General features: G+C 52.9%; 6 protein-coding genes across 6 annotated transcripts; 1 reads left to right on the forward strand and 5 right to left on the reverse strand.

The window, feature by feature from the left end:
• Positions 1 to 463: 463 nt before the first annotated feature.
• BDV17DRAFT_185696 (putative guanine deaminase) lies at positions 464 to 2,275 on the reverse strand. Its single transcript, XM_073755033.1, has one exon. It carries the CDS (start codon positions 2,079 to 2,081, stop codon positions 726 to 728), a length of 1,356 nt encoding a protein of 451 aa, XP_073612137.1. The 5' UTR covers positions 2,082 to 2,275; the 3' UTR covers positions 464 to 725.
• A 147-nt stretch (positions 2,276 to 2,422) lies between these two features.
• On the reverse strand, positions 2,423 to 3,512 carry BDV17DRAFT_272310 (SDR family oxidoreductase). Its single transcript, XM_073758880.1, has 2 exons — positions 2,735 to 3,512; positions 2,423 to 2,674 (listed from the first exon to the last, which is right to left on the reverse strand). The coding sequence occupies exons 1-2, from the start codon at positions 3,307 to 3,309 to the stop codon at positions 2,503 to 2,505; spliced, it is 747 nt and encodes a 248-aa protein (XP_073612138.1). The 5' UTR covers positions 3,310 to 3,512; the 3' UTR covers positions 2,423 to 2,502.
• Positions 3,513 to 3,846: 334 nt separating this feature from the next.
• Positions 3,847 to 5,768, reverse strand: BDV17DRAFT_300331 (NAD(P)-dependent alcohol dehydrogenase; the record flags this gene model as incomplete). The annotated part of the gene is made up of 3 exons (XM_073764037.1): positions 4,885 to 5,768; positions 4,043 to 4,815; positions 3,847 to 3,993 (listed from the first exon to the last, which is right to left on the reverse strand). The coding sequence occupies exons 1-3, from the start codon at positions 5,057 to 5,059 to the stop codon at positions 3,847 to 3,849; spliced, it is 1,095 nt and encodes a 364-aa protein (XP_073612139.1). The 5' UTR covers positions 5,060 to 5,768.
• Positions 5,769 to 6,453: 685 nt separating this feature from the next.
• Positions 6,454 to 10,688, forward strand: BDV17DRAFT_284010 (class I glutamine amidotransferase-like protein; the record flags this gene model as incomplete). Its single annotated transcript, XM_073760459.1, has 14 exons — positions 6,454 to 6,516; positions 7,345 to 7,495; positions 7,654 to 7,703; positions 7,744 to 7,868; positions 7,917 to 8,100; positions 8,188 to 8,425; positions 8,650 to 8,758; positions 8,810 to 8,930; positions 9,004 to 9,076; positions 9,131 to 9,197; positions 9,246 to 9,330; positions 9,378 to 9,468; positions 9,561 to 9,664; positions 9,945 to 10,688. 14 exons carry the CDS (start codon positions 6,454 to 6,456, stop codon positions 10,686 to 10,688), a joined length of 2,205 nt encoding a protein of 734 aa, XP_073612140.1.
• A 1,323-nt stretch (positions 10,689 to 12,011) lies between these two features.
• On the reverse strand, positions 12,012 to 13,804 carry BDV17DRAFT_300339 (sulfatase family protein). Its single transcript, XM_073764038.1, has one exon. The coding sequence runs from the start codon at positions 13,574 to 13,576 to the stop codon at positions 12,029 to 12,031; it is 1,548 nt and encodes a 515-aa protein (XP_073612141.1). The 5' UTR covers positions 13,577 to 13,804; the 3' UTR covers positions 12,012 to 12,028.
• A 100-nt stretch (positions 13,805 to 13,904) lies between these two features.
• Positions 13,905 to 15,739, reverse strand: BDV17DRAFT_300341 (uncharacterized protein; the record flags this gene model as incomplete). The annotated part of the gene is made up of 2 exons (XM_073764039.1): positions 13,905 to 15,642; positions 15,692 to 15,739. 2 exons carry the CDS (start codon positions 15,737 to 15,739, stop codon positions 13,996 to 13,998), a joined length of 1,695 nt encoding a protein of 564 aa, XP_073612142.1. The 3' UTR covers positions 13,905 to 13,995.
• Positions 15,740 to 15,991: the final 252 nt, after the last annotated feature.

Below are 15,991 nucleotides of genomic sequence, written 5' to 3' on the forward strand. Positions count from 1 at the left end.
ACAATTGGATATTCCATAACAGCATCGTGCAAGCCACTCTTGAGAATTTCCTCCCGAATAACTCCATTATCTGTGCGCCATTCCATGACTGTCCCTGCTGCCCCTAGGTCTATCCGTGATGTCAACTTCTTCTCTTCCAACTGTTCATATGCTATACCCGCTGGCACTGAGCCGTTGACAGCGTACCAAAAAAAAATTTGAGAAAGGGGTAACTTGATTCTTCAGAAAGCCAAAGGTTTCAGGGACATCAAGGTCTTTGAACCATGTCATTTGGACTGCGCGCAGGTAAACAACGTGCGCCTGGAAGGTGGACGTCGTGAGCAAGCCTAGCAATATCGCATGGAGGCAGACCCCGACAGCTGACGCGATGAGCGCATACCTGAAAAGCGGAACAATCAAGCTGTTGACTTTGATCATGTTGAGTAAATGCTGGATTGCAAGAGTTGATGGCGAGGCCCTTTGTCTCACTCTGTAAGCGCCGTCGAAGGGGATGGCTGGGGGTCGGTCCACCTGATGCACATCAACAATGCCATTGTCAGTGTTGGAGACGAAGATGATCTTGTAGAACGGGTGTCCAATATGTGCAAGTATGTATCCGCTCGACGTCCTCTGCGGCTTATTCATTGGGACTGGTGAATGCCTAATTCCAAAGCGTCAGAACAAAAGCACTACTTCAACATAGACATGGACTTCATTGACTCGTAACTTCGTAAGAAGTACGAAGATTATCTAACTCCGGCGACCTTGCGGCCTCGAACAAACACCTGTGCTATGTTGCGATCATCGCCGGTCATGATGTACTTTTCGAACAAGGTCCGCGTGGAATCTCCGTCCTCGCGCGGCGTCATGGCTGACTGTAAACCAGTGGTCGTAGTCACCCATACTGCGTCGAACTCTTTGCCAACCTGGAAGTTGCCAATCCGGTCTTCGAGACAAAGAACCCTCGCCCCACCTAAGGTCGCGAGATAGAAAGTCTCCTCAAATGACAGTGCCTTGTCCTTACCTTGCGACAAGACTTCGCGCGCGTTGGAAGCAATCATTGCCTGTCGTATGACAGCAAGCATTTGCGACGCCCAGCCGCCGCCGCTGTCTGTTCCTAGCCCGACTTTGATGCCTCGTCTTAGGAAGTCCCGGATGGGCGCGACCATAAAACCCCCGCCCACTGTCATGTTGGCGATTGGGCAATGCGCAACGCCGCACTCCAACGAGCGAATCTTGTCTTTCTCGTAGTCCGTCATTATGGTGCAGTGAGCAAGAATGGCCCTCGAGTTCAACAGCCCAAAGCTCTCGTACAAGTCGGCTTCACTGCCACCGAATTGCGGGAAGAGCTCGGTCGTGGCATCAATCTCCTGTTGAGCTTCGTTGAAATGAGTCTGCACCGCCAGTGAGTCATCCCGCTTCACAATCTCTCCAAGGCCTTGCAGAAGCTCCGGCGTACAGGAGATGGCGAATCTCGGGGTCACCACTGGCTTCACCAGATGGTTGTTGTGGTCGCCCTCGGACAGACTACGAATATGTCGGACGCACTCCTGAGTCTCACGCAGCGAGTCCGAAGCACTCTCCTCGCGAATGTAATCCGGGGCATTCCTGTCCATATTACATTTACCCACGAACGCCCGCTGCCCTTTTCTGTGGCATATCTCAGCCAGGATGTTCGTGCCCTCCGCATGTCGAGAGCTGTAGTAAGAGGCAGTTGTAATTCCCTGGCGGAGGAAGTCGGAAACAGTATGCTCGTATATACTCGCGGCATAAGCAGGGTCGGCGAAACGAGCTTCGACGGGGAAGGTGATCTCGCTCAGCCAGTCGAGGATGTGCAGCCCTTGACCGAGACCGCGCATCGGCCATTGCGGGGCGTGATTGTGAGTGTCGACGAAGCCGGGAATCAGGAATTCGCCAGGAGGTATACGGTGGAAGAGGGCATTGGGAGGGAAGGCATTGGCCGCGGGGATTACATCGGGGGACTTGTAGAAGGCTGTGATGCAACCGTCAGTAACAACAAGAGTGGCGTCCTCGAGAATTTCCAAATGCTCGGGATCTATCGAGTGGATGGCAGCGCCCTGGAAGACGAGGACGGAGGACATGGTCGCGAGCCTCAATCGCAGGCATGCTCGTCAGTTTCTCTCTGTGTTGATCGGAAGGGATGGAGGGGTGGAAGCACGTGACAGTTGTTGACACGCTGACTCATCTCTCGCATTTCACGTGACTCGACTGGGATGAGGCTTCGCTCCTACTCCATGCCTTACACCCCTGGAGTCTCGGATGAGGATGCGATAGGTTTTTGCAGGAAGAATGGGTATGTTGAGTACAACGCAAGGATGGCTCAGAGGTACTGATGTGGAACCTTTTGTCTGGACCTGTTTGATAGAAATGCACCAATTGATCTGAAGGGCCGGCTCATGCTGTTACTCTGGCCCGGAAAAATCTATCATCTCTATTCCCAATGCTAAACGGCATCTTTGAACTACTTGAAGCATCTTGGACTAAACACAGCATACAGGCACACTACCAAGGGATGTGCGAGCCATCCCAGACACGAAACTGACCGCCCACTGACTCCCTCGTCGCGCTGTCAATTAGGTTCACAATCCCGTTAGCGCTCTCCTCTACGGTCTGGAAGGCCTTCTCCATTCCGTGTTTCCTCGCTCCACTGTTACCCATGTCAGTCTGCACAAAGCTAGAATCCATCAGCAGCTGCAATATTTCCAAGCATCAGGTCAGGTCAGTCAAAACTCACCCGGGATCCGCCACAAATGCGACGAACTCGTCGTTCTCAAAGTGAATCTTGCGCAGTATCCAGTGCAGCATGGCTTTGCTAGGCCCATATGCAGCGCCTGGATACGGACTTTGCTCCATCCCGCCAATGCTACCCAACGGGCTTCCGACACCGACGATTACAGGCTTCTGACTCTTTTTAAGCAATGGATAGACAGCCTGGTAGAGGTACAGAGTACCGTATGCGTTCACATCAACATGCTCCTTGACCGTCTGGATTTGAACAGAGTGCACCGTAGAAAAGTCGTCGCAGATTCCGGCGTTGGCAATGACGACGTCGACATGATTGACTTGATGCTCGTTCTGTAGAACTTGAATTGCCGCTTCTGGGTCTATTGATGACTTGGAGTCGATCTTCACCAGGATCACCTTCGAGCCGAGCCCTTTAGGAAGGGTCAGAAGGGAGCTGGAGGATGCGCTGTTGGGATCTCGGACCGCAGCGATGACTGTGACATTGGGTCGAGCAAGGAAGATTTCGACGAGACCGCGTCCAATTCCGCGATTTGCACCAGTGATGAGGCAGATTGTGTTTGCCATTGTAAATATAGGACTGTTCAATGCTCTGGTTGTTACGAACTCTTGATAGCGGGCAGCCCGAATCTCTATATAACGGGCCAGATCAGCATCCACGACGGTCGGCAGTAGATTATAAATTCCCGGAATGCGTTATAAAGTATCGCAACTCGAACGAAGGAATAGTTCACCAAAGAGAACGACTCGAGATGTTTCCGCGGAGTTATTCTTGTGCTTTGTGGCTTATGGATGTCTCCGACGGCGAGTCCGTTGCAATTTCCCCGAATTACTCTTCTGAGAATGGGAACGTTGCATGCTGACAGGTCAAGTGGTCCATTCATATGCAGCTGGATGCGACACTCCTGTTCACAGGGGACCCAAAGACCCCCTCGCCCCTGGTCGATCGACTGACTACTCCGCATGTTTTCTCATAGGGTACTTGCACTTTTACTACAAATACCCAGTTAGTTCCTATCCTTTGCTTTCCAATTTGCGCTCCGACAGTAAGTGCAAGTAAAATCGTCTTCATTCATTATGCTATGCAAAATCATAACGGCATGTCTAGTTCCAGAGCAGAACACCCTTCAGGGCCTTTCCTTCCTTGACCTCCTTGAACGCCTTCTCGAACTCATTGACCGGGTAGTATGTGACCATCTCATCTAGAGGGAATAGTCCCTTGTTGTGCTGCTCGATCAGGTAGGGCAGGAACTGAACACTCATTAGCAGCAGCTCGTTCGACTAAATATGGGATGCATACCTTCTGGGTATCGCTGTCTCCCTCACAGCATCCAACATACTGACGACCCAAGACGAGATGAGAGAAAACATCAACACCGGCGCGGACACCAGGGCTGGGAGCTCCGACGGTGGCACCCTTTCCACGAGTCCCAAGACAGTCGAGGGCCTTCTCGACGACCTGAGGAACACCGGCACAGTCGACCGAGTAGTCGACACCGTTCTTGCCAGAGATCTTCTGAATCTGAGCAACAACGTCGGCGTCTCCACCGTTGACAGCATGCGTCGCACCGAGCTTCTTCGCAGCCTCGAGACGCTGCGGCTGCAGGTCAACCGCAATGATGATCTTTGCATTTCGCAGCTTGGCAGCCATGACAGCGCTCATACCGACCGATCCAACACCGAAGATGGCGACTGACTTGCCCGGCTGCACGTCCAACGTGTTCAAGATGGCACCAGCACCAGTCTGGATACCACATCCGAGCGGCGAAAAGAGGTCGAGTCTCGTGTCGGTGGGAACCTTGACGACAGAGGCACTGCTGACGATGGTGTGACGGGCAAAAGAGCTCTGTCCGAAGAAGCTGCCGTGCAATTGAGCGCCGCTCGCATCGGCCAGTGTCAGGCTACCGTCCGGTCGCTTCTGGCCAAAGTTGCGAGGAACCCATTCGGCGCAGTAGGCCGGATGACCCTCGTCGCACTGGTAGCAGGCACCGCAGTGGTCGAAGCTGAGCAGCACCTTGTCGCCCTTGCTGACGTGGGTGACCTTTTCGCCAGCATCGACAACAACACCGGCACCTATTTCTTGTCAGTCTAGCCCCCCCTGTATCTGGTTCGGGGCAAAAGTACCTTCGTGTCCAAGTACACTGGGGAAAGCGGCAGGCAGAGTGCCGTTCATGCATGAAAAGTCAGTGTGGCAGATACCGGTCGCATGGATCTCCACGAGCACTTCATCGGCGCGGATGTTGTCGAGGGTGATCGCCTCGAGCTTGGGAGGGACATTAACCTCTCTTGAGACGAGAGCCTCTGTCTTGACTGCCATGTTGTTGTGAAGAGAGGGGAGAGGTTGAGTTGGAGTATCTATGGGGTACCAAAGACGAAGGATGCAAACGATGGAATTGTGCGCAACTGTATCCCACGCCGAGCTCTCCTCGCCTTATATCACCCCTTACCAGTCTGCTGCTGGACCTGGAAGCTGCGATCATCGCGAGCCCAAAAGCACTAAAAAGTACCGACTCTTGGGCCGAAAGCTGCCAGGCACCGCCCATCGCCGCAGGTCAACCCCGAGAGCAGCACTGGGCCAGACAGTCAAAGTTGGATCGGCTGGGGACAAACCAGAGAGCCAAAGACCCAATATTCCGCTCCCCCGCTACCCCGCATAGGCGTCAGTCCGGTGTTGCAGGTAAATTACCGAGATTTGCTGCCGCGATGATCGCAATCCAGGGCCCCGCGCGGACTTGTCCCGAACTGACTTTCAAGTCAGCAGGTCACCTTTTTTTGTATAGCACGTGTAGTTCAGTAATATACTCCTGCACGGTAGATCAGCCAAGCAGTTTGAAAGCCAAAACCGCCCCGTTGGACCGTGTTACAAGAATCGGACACGGCCCAATGTCGCACCCCCACGTCAGGGCCACTGTGCCACAGTAGCGCCTCGCCAAGAGATGCGCTGTTCATAAAGGATGCAGATGGTTTACGCGATCTCGCAGGAGTCAACTGTAAAAGATCTCCATAGCTGTCCAAAATGGCTACGGTGTATCTGTCTAAGAGCGCAGTCTAGCTATTTCTACGAGCCTCGCCTTCCCGTCTGCCGTGCCTGTGGCCACTGCCCTTTTCTGGCCTCCTGACTGGACCCATTTCAGCGGCCCAGAGGGAATGCTAGGAGTAGCTTCTCCCTGCGGCACAGTCCAGTCCAGAGCCCGCTTCGTTTCATCATCGAGGTCTGGAAGCATGCCTGTTTTGAACTGGAATCCGCCCCCGAAGTTGCTCGGGATGTTGGCGTGATCAATCTCCTTGCTGAGAAAGGAGTGGCTCTCGTTGCTCTGCAAGAACTGGACTTTGGTCGCAGTCACCGGCTCAATGAATGGCTTCAGCACTTTCCAAAGAGTCGACAAAAGAGCCGGGCAATTGCATGCCTGGAGTCGGTGGTTAGCAAGCACGGGCGAATCTTCCTAGAAGGCAACGAACATAAACCCGATGGATTGTTTCTGGAAAACAGGTCGCCAGAAGCCAGCTTGTATCCTGAGCAAACTCGCGGACATCCCAGGCCTGCTTCAATCCCAGCGATGAGACATCGACGACATAGACACAACTCGTCACGGGCTCGCCGCGCACCGCCGAGCAGAGAGGCAGCACAAAGCGCGTGAAGTTCTCAAAGTAGACCAGAGCTCGCTGGGGCATGCTGGGGGAGTCCGATGGCTTATCGCGAGTCTCACGCCAATGGGCCATTGTCTGTTTATCGAGAGCAGCAATGTCGAACATCAGGATCGGTCGTCCCTCTCGGTCGCAGCGGCCTGTCCAGGTCGGATACTGGAGGAGTCAATCTCTGGCTTCCGAGAGCCTGCGACAGAATGCTCACCTGAAGTCGAGTATCTTCAAAGTCATCCACTTTGATCGCGTCATATAGGCGAGTCGCATCGTTTTTGGCGCGAAATTCAGTCGCCTGCTGGAGTTGATCGAGGGCCTTTGCAGGGTCCATCCCGTTCGCCTGGAGGTAGCGTCTGCCTTGTCAGTCTCCTTCAAGTCTTTCAGTGAGTCACTCACAAGAGCGTGCTCTCATCATTGATCCCGTCGAGTACATCCTCTTGCTTCAGCCCTGTTGGCCGCTTTAGCAGACCCTTGTCGGCACACTGCCCATGAAACGTTTCGAGTGCGGACCCTTCGTCCGCTTTGATGCCGTCCATCGTGTTTCAGTTCTCGTCGCTCAATGATGAATGAAAAGGAGTAGGACAGAATGGCAAGATGACCAGAGGTCAGCGCTTACGAGGAGTCAATAGCTGACGTTGTGCGACACAATCCACGATAATTGCTTTTTCTGCAGCACCCAGGTGACTTATCCAACCTCATTGGCGGTCATCCTGTCATGCATTCTTTCCAGGCTCGCTGAGCTTACTGAGACTAAGGTTATCTGGTAGCCTCATTGCGTGTTCGCTGTGCTCTGTAGGGTGGGATCAACAGTTTGTAGATCATTCTCAATGGCATCAATTAGGTGCACCACTGTGCTCTGCGATGGGGGTATCTGCAGCAGAAACCAGAGGGAGTGGAGCGCGGGGGACGTCATATTGATGCAAACCAGAGTTTATCTGTAATGCTTCAACTTAATCTCACGAGGGCTCGCTGCGATGCCGAGCCGACTGGCAGCATTTCATCGGGCCGATCGAGCGCTGGGGGTCCTGTAACCCGTGGGAGGGCCACTTCGGGGCCGTCGTTTTGCCATTCTGCAAGCCAGAGCGACTGGCTGTCCTCTGTTATATATTTGAATGTACGGTCGCGTCTACTGGAGAATCGGATCAGTCGCTAACTTGTCATCTATAGTTGCCTTTATGTACGACAATGTCGTTGAGTCGGCGGCCAGGTCGACAGTGTGTACTCCAGCTCTCCATGTGTGATCGCCAGCTAACGTCGAGTAGTTGAATCTAGACACTGATAACATCGCTCTCGACGAGACAGAGTACCGCACCGTCCGATCAGTCCTAGGTACCAAGCAGATCTATTCCAAGACGCAGCTAGAACGCCGAGGTGGTAATAGAGTCGTGGAAGGAGATGATCTCAACGACGGCAAAACGCAACAAGAAGCGAGGTTTTGATAACCCGGATGAATATGTGGATTATCGCATCATTGATACCGGCGCGCCGTAAGCTTTCTTTGCTTGGTGGCTTACATTCGGTACTCACAGTCGCAGATTTGTTGACATGCTGATGCGCTTCGGCATGGGCATCCTCCTCACTGACGATGAGCAAAAGCTCATCGAACCCATTGTCAAGCCGTGCTACGCCGCTCTCGGCCTCGCAAACGACTACTTCTCCTTCGATGTTGAATGGGAAGAGTTCCAAGCGGAGAGCGACGAGACCGCCATGACAAGCGCCGTGTAGCTATTCATGCAGTGGGAGAATCTCAGTGTAGAACAAGCAAAGCAGCACGTCCGAGAAGTCACCAATTAGTATGAAAGGCAGTATCTGCAAAATATGGCCGATTTCGCTGCAGGTGAAGGCAAAGATAAGAAGTTACAGACGTACCTCGAGGCACAAGGATACCAAGTCCCCGGCAATATCGCCTGGAGTCTGCGATGCCCTCGCTATAGCACCCAGCTCCGCGACGAGACAGCCTCGCTTCTACACAAGGAGCCAATCCCAGCATCAAAAGGGGCGCAGGAGCCCCGGATAATGAAAGCAGAAGCAGAGGCCACTCCGAGTCCGTTGTGTCTGATGCATCTCCGACGTTTTGATCAGGCTCTCCTAGATCTTCAGCGCGGTCTTCCTTCTCTTCGTCTGACCCGCACGAAAAGCCAAGTCCACTAGAATCCGTGACTCTGAGCGACGAGGTACTTCATCCATCCATAGTGATCAAAAGCAATAGTGACGTGGATTCTGTAGCACCTTCTTGGCCCGGCCGAGTATATCAGCTCTCTCCCAAAGGAATACGAGAAAAATTTATCGACGGTCTCAACGTCTGGCTAGTCCTTCGTGACAATCGCGTCAACCAGTTAAAGCGCATCGCTCAAACGCTACACAATGCTTCGTTGATGTGAGTCCCTCCTGGTATTGAAGGGTTGATGCGTTTCCCTGACCATACCAGGCTCGATGACATTGAAGACCACTCCCCGCTCCGCCGCGGTCGGCCATCAACTCATATGATCTTTGGAACTGAGCAAAGAATAAACTCGGCGAATCATCTCCTCGTGGATGTTATGGGCAAGGTGCAACAGCTGGGCGATAGCCGCTGCATGGACATTTACCTGGGGGAGATGCGAAATCTTTTTTATTGGCCAGAGCTGTGATCTATATTGGACACGCCAAGGCGAGTGTCCTTCAGAGGTAGAGTATCTGGCCATGATCAGACAGAGTGTGTCCCGTCATTATAGAATGAATATATGCTGGAGCTAACGTTCGTTGTCAGAAACCGGTGGTCTTTTCCGCCTACTCACCCGACTGATGGCACAAATCGCGCCTGTACGACGGAAAGGGTAAGCAAAGCCTATCAGCATGCAAATCTCACGAGGCTAACCGGGTAGACTTGACATGCAACTGGCGTCCCTGAGCGATGTCCTCGGCGAGTTCTTCCAGATTCGAGACGACTACAAAAATCTGACAGAAGAGGCAGGTGTCCAAGAAAGCCGGCAAGAACACAACTGACATATCAACAGTATACCGGCCAGAAAGGCTTCTGCGAGGATCTTGACGAGTGCAAATTCTCTTATCCCTTGATTCACGCCCTGAGATCACAACCCAAGAAACGTGCAGCTGCGGGCCATTCTCCAACCGGTCTCGGTCCGCGGGCGGACTAGACGTGCCATTAAAGGAGACTGTCCTGCAGCATCTTCTCCAAGCTGGGAGCATACAGTACACGGAGGCGAAAATGCGTCAATTGATGGAGAAGATCACTGGCGCGGTGGTGTCGTTGGAGGGTGAAACAGGGAGTCCGAACTGGGTTGTGCGCATGCTGATTTACCGGTTGAAGATGTAGCTGTCATGATGATGCATGTAGACTACTGATAGATTATTGATAATATGTTCCTTGGAGATATCCACTCACATCCCGACGTTGCCACAGGGCAGTTGCAGACTGTTGACAGGGGACTTGGGTAGGGCTGCACATCACGATGATGTCACGCCATTCTTACTCTACTTATACATCCACAACCACCCAGTTGGCACTCATTATCCACAAACTACACGAAAGCAAAGAGAGACTATACAACATGCCTTCCAAGAAGATCCTCATCATCCTCAGCGATGCCAACTCCTTCCCTCTCCACAAGACCACCGGCCAAGACAGCGGCAAGACCGTCTCCCAACCCTCCGGCTTCTTCCTAATGGAGCTCGCCAAACCCCTGCAGAAGCTCCTCGACGCCGGCCACGAAATCACTTTTGCCTCACCAAAAGGCCAAGAACCCCAGCCAGACCCAAACAGCGAATCCCTCCTCGCCTTCGCCGGAAACTTCTACAAGCGCCGCCGCGAGAACGACCTGCTCGAGCGCATGAAGAAAGAGAATGGCTTCTCTCGCCCCCGCATATTGTCCAGCATCACCACTGACGAACTCTCATCTTTCGCCGGAATCTTCATACCCGGCGGCCACGCCCCGCTCTCCGATCTCGGCGACAACAAAGACCTCGGCCGGATATTGTCCTACTTCCACAAGGAGAACAAGCCCACCGCTGCAATCTGCCACGGCCCCTATGCGCTCCTCAGTACCAAGACATCTGACGACGAATTCGCGTACAAGGGGTACAAGATTACCTCGTGGAGCGACGCCGAGGAAAAGGTCATGGAGACGATGCTTGGCGGGGAGGTCGAGAAAGTCGAGTCTGCTCTGAGAAATGAAGGTGCGGAGATGGTTACCGGAGCCGGGGAGAAGGTTGGGCAGACGACGCTGCATCGCGAGTTGCTTACCGGGGGCAATCCGATGGCTGCGGATGAGTTGGGGACGAGGTTTGTGAGGATGGTTAGTGTTTGATTTTTGACCTTTTGTCCAAGGTTGTTCGGATGGATGATACGATATGTAGCGAAAATACCACTAGGTTTTTCTACAAGAGCAGAGCTCATTACATCACAACGCCGTAAAGTTGAGTAAAACTGCCCGATTGATTTTTGTATATACCCCGACCAACCTTTGGTGCTTCGACATTGGTTGTAGACACGGTTGATATCAAACATCTATTTTACACGAACCATACCGCACGACCACTATGCCAGGACCGACTGGATAAAAGTAATTGGGGCTAGTAATCAAACGTTGGATTGTCCAACCACGCGCGAATCCTGTTCAGTGCGTATAAATCGTGATGCGCTTCAGACGTAGTATAGTCCTTCCATCCCCCCTCTATCCACCGCTCAGCTCCCCTAATCACGCCTAGCTGCTCGCCGATCCTACGACACGATCCAAAATCGATCAAATCTGGCATTTTCGCTTCATTCAAGTTGACGTTTGTCGGATTCAGGTCATTGTGAGCCAAACCAAGCGAGTGGGGATGCGAAGTGGCTGCTTCCAAGACTTCCATGAATGGTTCTTTATCAATTGTCCCCAGGTCAGCCCTGAGATAGGTCCCTAACTCATATGGGGATGATCGAGAACAAGGCCGGTGATATGGCCCCTTCGAACTCGGCAACCGTAATGATGAGCGATGTTCGGTTGTGGATGTTGCGACAGGGTTTCCATGACATGAGCCTCCTCGGCGAGATCCTGCGCAATGAGATGGAGTACATTGTGTTTCTTGAACGAATCGAGTGTGAACAAGTCTCGTCTTTTGATGTAGAGATTGGCAGGCAGGCAATTGCTCTGGCTCTGGCGCCCGAGTGTCCGCTCGTGGGAGAATACTTGGGATAGATGGCGCCATCTGGCAGCGGCTTCATTACGGACAGGATCTGAGGAAGGGTGAGTGAGTTCAGCCTTGGGGACTCCTAGCTGTCCAAAATAGACGGTGTCATGTGCTATCTGCGAAGGCATCTTGTACCGGTGTTTGCAGGGGAAGACCACGAATTTGAGACACTCTTCAGAAGCCTCCATCGGCCCTTACTGTGTCTTTGTCTCGCCCATCTGCCACGGGCGGCTCTATTTTTAGAAGGATTGGGCTATCGGTGGGCCGGAAGATGACAGGAAAGCTGTGATGCTCTGCTAAATGTTTATGAAGCTCAGTATTTACTCTGTATGCCAGGAGTGTCTCTTCTGAGGCATTTGGATAAGGGGTCATTCATCCGCACACTTGAAGTAGAGGGCATTGTTCAGGATTGTAGTACAGGGAATTCTCTAAAGACCGAAGAGACCCTGTGGCGCGTAAAGCGATAGCCAAGGTAGAACTAAGTAACGCTTCGGCGTATCTCATGGACTGGCTCGTCGCCGATTTCCTCCATCTTGTCCTCTAGCAACTTCGTCATGCGCGCAACCACCTCCGCATACTCAGGCTCATGGTAACAATTGAACAGTTCCAACGGATCTTTCTCGCAATCAAACAACTCCCATTCCTTCTTTTCGCCACCAGGCCGAGTACCTTCAAGGCCAAGATTCTCATTATACCAGTAAATCAACTTGTACCGCTGGTCTCGAACACCGTAGTGGGCGTATGCTTCGTGGATCACATCCCGATGCATCCAGTACCGATGATATGCAACTTGCTGCCAATCTGCCGGAGACTTCTGATGAAGCAGCTCTCGGAAGCTGACGCCTTGCATGTAGTTCGGAATACGGACGTTTGCGAAATCAAGAAAGGTTGGGGCGAAGTCCACATTGCAGATAATATCGTCGCATTTGCTTCCAGGGGCAATCTCAACAGGGTATCTGATCAAGAACGGCATCTGGAAGCTCTCTTCATACATGAACCGCTTATCGAACCAGCCATGTTCGCCTAGGAAAAATCCCTGGTCAGAGGTATAAATGACAATGGTATTCTCTGCCAGACCCTCTGCATCGAGAAAGTCTAGCATGCGACCGACGTTGTCATCAATGCTCTGGATCGTGCGCAGGTACCGTTGCATATACCGCTGGAACTTGAACTCTGCCAGTTCCTGGGGCGTTTTGAATGTAAAGACTGTGCCATCTTCCTTGGCCATCAATCGCAGCTTCGTCACGTCCTCGAGCGCCGGGACCTTGCGATCATACCAGTTCCAGGTGTCAATCATCTTTGCCCCTACAAGGTCGGCACCCCCTTCAGGCTGGACAAGACCCAGATCCCCATATGTGAGATCCTCTGCCACGCGCATCTTGGCCACTTTTGCAGCTTTTGCCCGGTTCTTGTAGTCATCGCTAAACGTATCCGGGAGTCGAACGGGGTCAGTGTACAGATGGCTGTGCTTAGCATCATACTCCCAACTCCGGTGCGGCGCCTTATGATGACACATTAGGAAGAACGGCCTCTCCGTATTGCGCGCCCTGATCCAGTTCAGACTCTTGTCCGTGATGATGTCGGTCGCATACCCAGCCTCCCTCTTCATTCCATCCGGTCCGATGAACTGCGGATCATAGTATTCACCCTGTCCAGGAACAACACTCCAGTAATCAAACCCTGTCGGCTCATGATCCTTGCCCTCTCCAAGATGCCACTTCCCAATCATAGCGGTCTGGTATCCTCCTGTCCGGAGCTGTTTCGCGACGTTGGGGAGGCGTTTGTTGATCTTCGAGGCGAGTGTCATCACTCCATTGACATGATTGTGCGTTCCCGTGAGGATGGCCGCTCGCGATGGGGTACAGATGCTGTTCGTCACGTAGCAGTGGTTGAAGCGCATACCTTCGGTCGCGAGACGGTCGAGGTTTGGCGTGTGGTTGATGCCAGCGCCGTAGCAGGAAATCGACTTGGAGGCGTGATCGTCCGCCATGATGAAGACGATGTTTGGGCGCTTGTCGGAGGCCATGTTGACGCAGATGGTATATTGTCCTAAAGAAGTCACAATGCGACCGTGAGAAATGTAGAAAAGTGGAAGAAAGCTGGTGGTGTACTAGATTTGAGTACCGGTCCCCAACGCACAAGAAGCAGGTGGATAGAATTCATATTCCCCCGCTATTCTTCTGGAAACCCCATCCCCGATATTTCCATTATGATGAACCTGCATCAAAGCATGGCAACAATCCGCCGTAAGTCGCGGTCCACCACTCTCCACCGGATGTCGGCGGCAGTCGGCCAGCGGGACTCAACATTGGCTCCCAGATGGGATCCATCCAGTGCATTTACAGTGAGGGAATATAGAATCTGGAGCCAATATTCGTCATCTCGACTACGAATCGCGAGCTGCCTGGTACGCGGGATCATCAGCCTTGCCCAGCAGGGGCAGAGCTAGCTGTCGTAGCCATCATCCACGAAGTTGGCCTGCTTAATCAGGCTATGGACAGCGAGTTGGTCATGCCGACTTTGGGAAGATGGCCATCTTCCTTCCTCTAGCCTCCTATGGATTCCTTCCTTTGCTGATTCCATCAGGTGTTGGAGGTCGGCAATGATGTCCTGGGCCCAAGGTGCGGCTGGGAAGAATTTGTGTAGAATTCCCAAAGCCGTATTGGCATTGTTGCGAGCACTCTTTGCAGTAATATGGACCATTGCGCTGGCAATAGATGGCAGAAACAAGGCCAATCGTGCAGCTTGATATGTGCAGACTGCAACGTATGATGGCAACAAGGGGACATCCAGTTGAAGAACGCCATAGAGAATCTTGAAGATTTGCTGTAGATGGATGCGGCACATCTCAGCTGCATTTGCCCTAAAATTCGGATCTGTCGCGTTCATAATCACCGGTGGGACTGCTTCGGCATAGCCGGGGAGGAAGATGCGGTAGAGGTCACAATGAACTTGATGCCACGAGAGCGAGGCAAGCAGGTACCGCGGAAACCAACGTGAATCTTTCATATTCAATGCGACAGTGGTTGCTGAGATGGAGAAGTCGGCTGTGAGTTCTAGGTCCGCATGAAACCGCCAGAGATCATTCTGAATCTCCTGTACGAGGCCTGGAAGTTCCACAAGATGCTTGTCAGATATAGCCAGTTGCCGAGTCAGTCGCATCACGTCTCGCTGGATCTTGGATAATTTGAAACAAGCAGCCAGGAGATTGAGATGGTTTTGCGCGTCGCCCTCACCGGCGAATTCTTGCTCCGGGCGTGGAAGCTGCTGGTAGACAATGGCGTAGGGCATTGTCTCGTACTCGGGGAGACCAACCGAAAAATGGCCATCAATGCTGGTCAGCGCCCACAGCACCCGTCGGCGCGTCTCCTGCGCTACGAGTCCAAGCTCCGGTCGTTCATAGTTCAGTCGTAAGGCTGTGGCAGATCGGGCGGCCATTCCAGCTAGCATATAGGCGCGCGAGAACTCGCCGGTCTGGATGTGATAGTGAACAATAAGAAGCAATGTTTGGATCCGGTAGATGGAGGGCTGGTGTAAGTGTTCCCAGACGTCTGCCTCTGCTCGGCTAATCCATGCTCTACACTCTTGGGCTTTGTCGTGGCACGGACGGAGACATACATGGGTAACAGCAGCAAGTGCCAGAGCAAGAGGTTGGTCAAAGGTGCCATGATGGCAGTGCTGTCGAACAGATGGCTCATGGAGGAAGGCAAAGGAAGGGATGGGGTAAAGATGACGAAAATAACCATCAATGGCGTCAGTCATCTCCTGGCGCCGGATGGGAAATAGCGGGCTGAGTGGCAAGTCCTTGGAGCCATTCGGTGGCTTCAACGTCCTGCGTTCTTGCAGGTCTGAAGCTGCATAGCGACATTGTCTCTGGTGTCGACAGCAGTTGTCGCATCCTGGCAGTTCGCCCGAGCAGCGAGCCTTGAGACGACGACATGCGACACAAGCCCGACTCGCGCGTCGTCGTTCTGGAGGCGCAGATTCGGGACTCTTGTGCTTGCAAGATTTAGGCTTGGGTTGCTGGAAGGAGCACTCAAATTGCAGTCGCTCGCAGCTGCCGCAGGTGTTCTGTCGACGATCACACCGGACCTTCTCGTTTTAGCTCAGGCTAACGCCAAGTAGGAGGTGTACTAGGTACCTTTCTGTATCGACATTGCAGGCAAGGCGAACGCTGAGGGCGACCCATATCCACTGTCAGTATCAACTATTGTCTTGTCTGCTCTGATGATAGATGTGGTCAACTGCCACCGACTCCAGGCTGCGTTTTTGGAGTCCGGGACACGACAGCTGGGGTCGCTATGACGCCGTCTGGGGACAAGCCGATTGGCCATTGTCTAGTAGAATGGGCCTGTCAGTGCTGACACTGTCCTTTCCCATGCGTTTCCGATTCCCGGCCGACTGCCGGTCTGTATCAAAATGAACAGACGGTTTCTCGAGT

Source organism: Aspergillus undulatus, assembly GCF_047715775.1.
Source record: "Aspergillus undulatus strain CBS 261.88 unplaced genomic scaffold BDV17scaffold_55, whole genome shotgun sequence".
NCBI classification, from domain to species: domain Eukaryota; kingdom Fungi; phylum Ascomycota; class Eurotiomycetes; order Eurotiales; family Aspergillaceae; genus Aspergillus; species Aspergillus undulatus.

Excerpts from the sequence above, each read along its gene's own strand:
- BDV17DRAFT_300339 (XM_073764038.1), bottom strand. The coding sequence starts at position 13,576 with ATGGCCTCCGACAAGCGCCCAAACATCGTCTTCATCATGGCGGACGAT.
- BDV17DRAFT_185696 (XM_073755033.1), bottom strand. The coding sequence starts at position 2,081 with ATGTCCTCCGTCCTCGTCTTCCAGGGCGCTGCCATCCACTCGATAGAT.
- BDV17DRAFT_272310 (XM_073758880.1), bottom strand. The coding sequence starts at position 3,309 with ATGGCAAACACAATCTGCCTCATCACTGGTGCAAATCGCGGAATTGGA. Across the intron at positions 2,675-2,734 it reads GCATTTGTGGCGGATCCCGG|CTTTGTGCAGACTGACATGG; the intron begins GTGAGTTTTGAC and ends GATGGATTCTAG.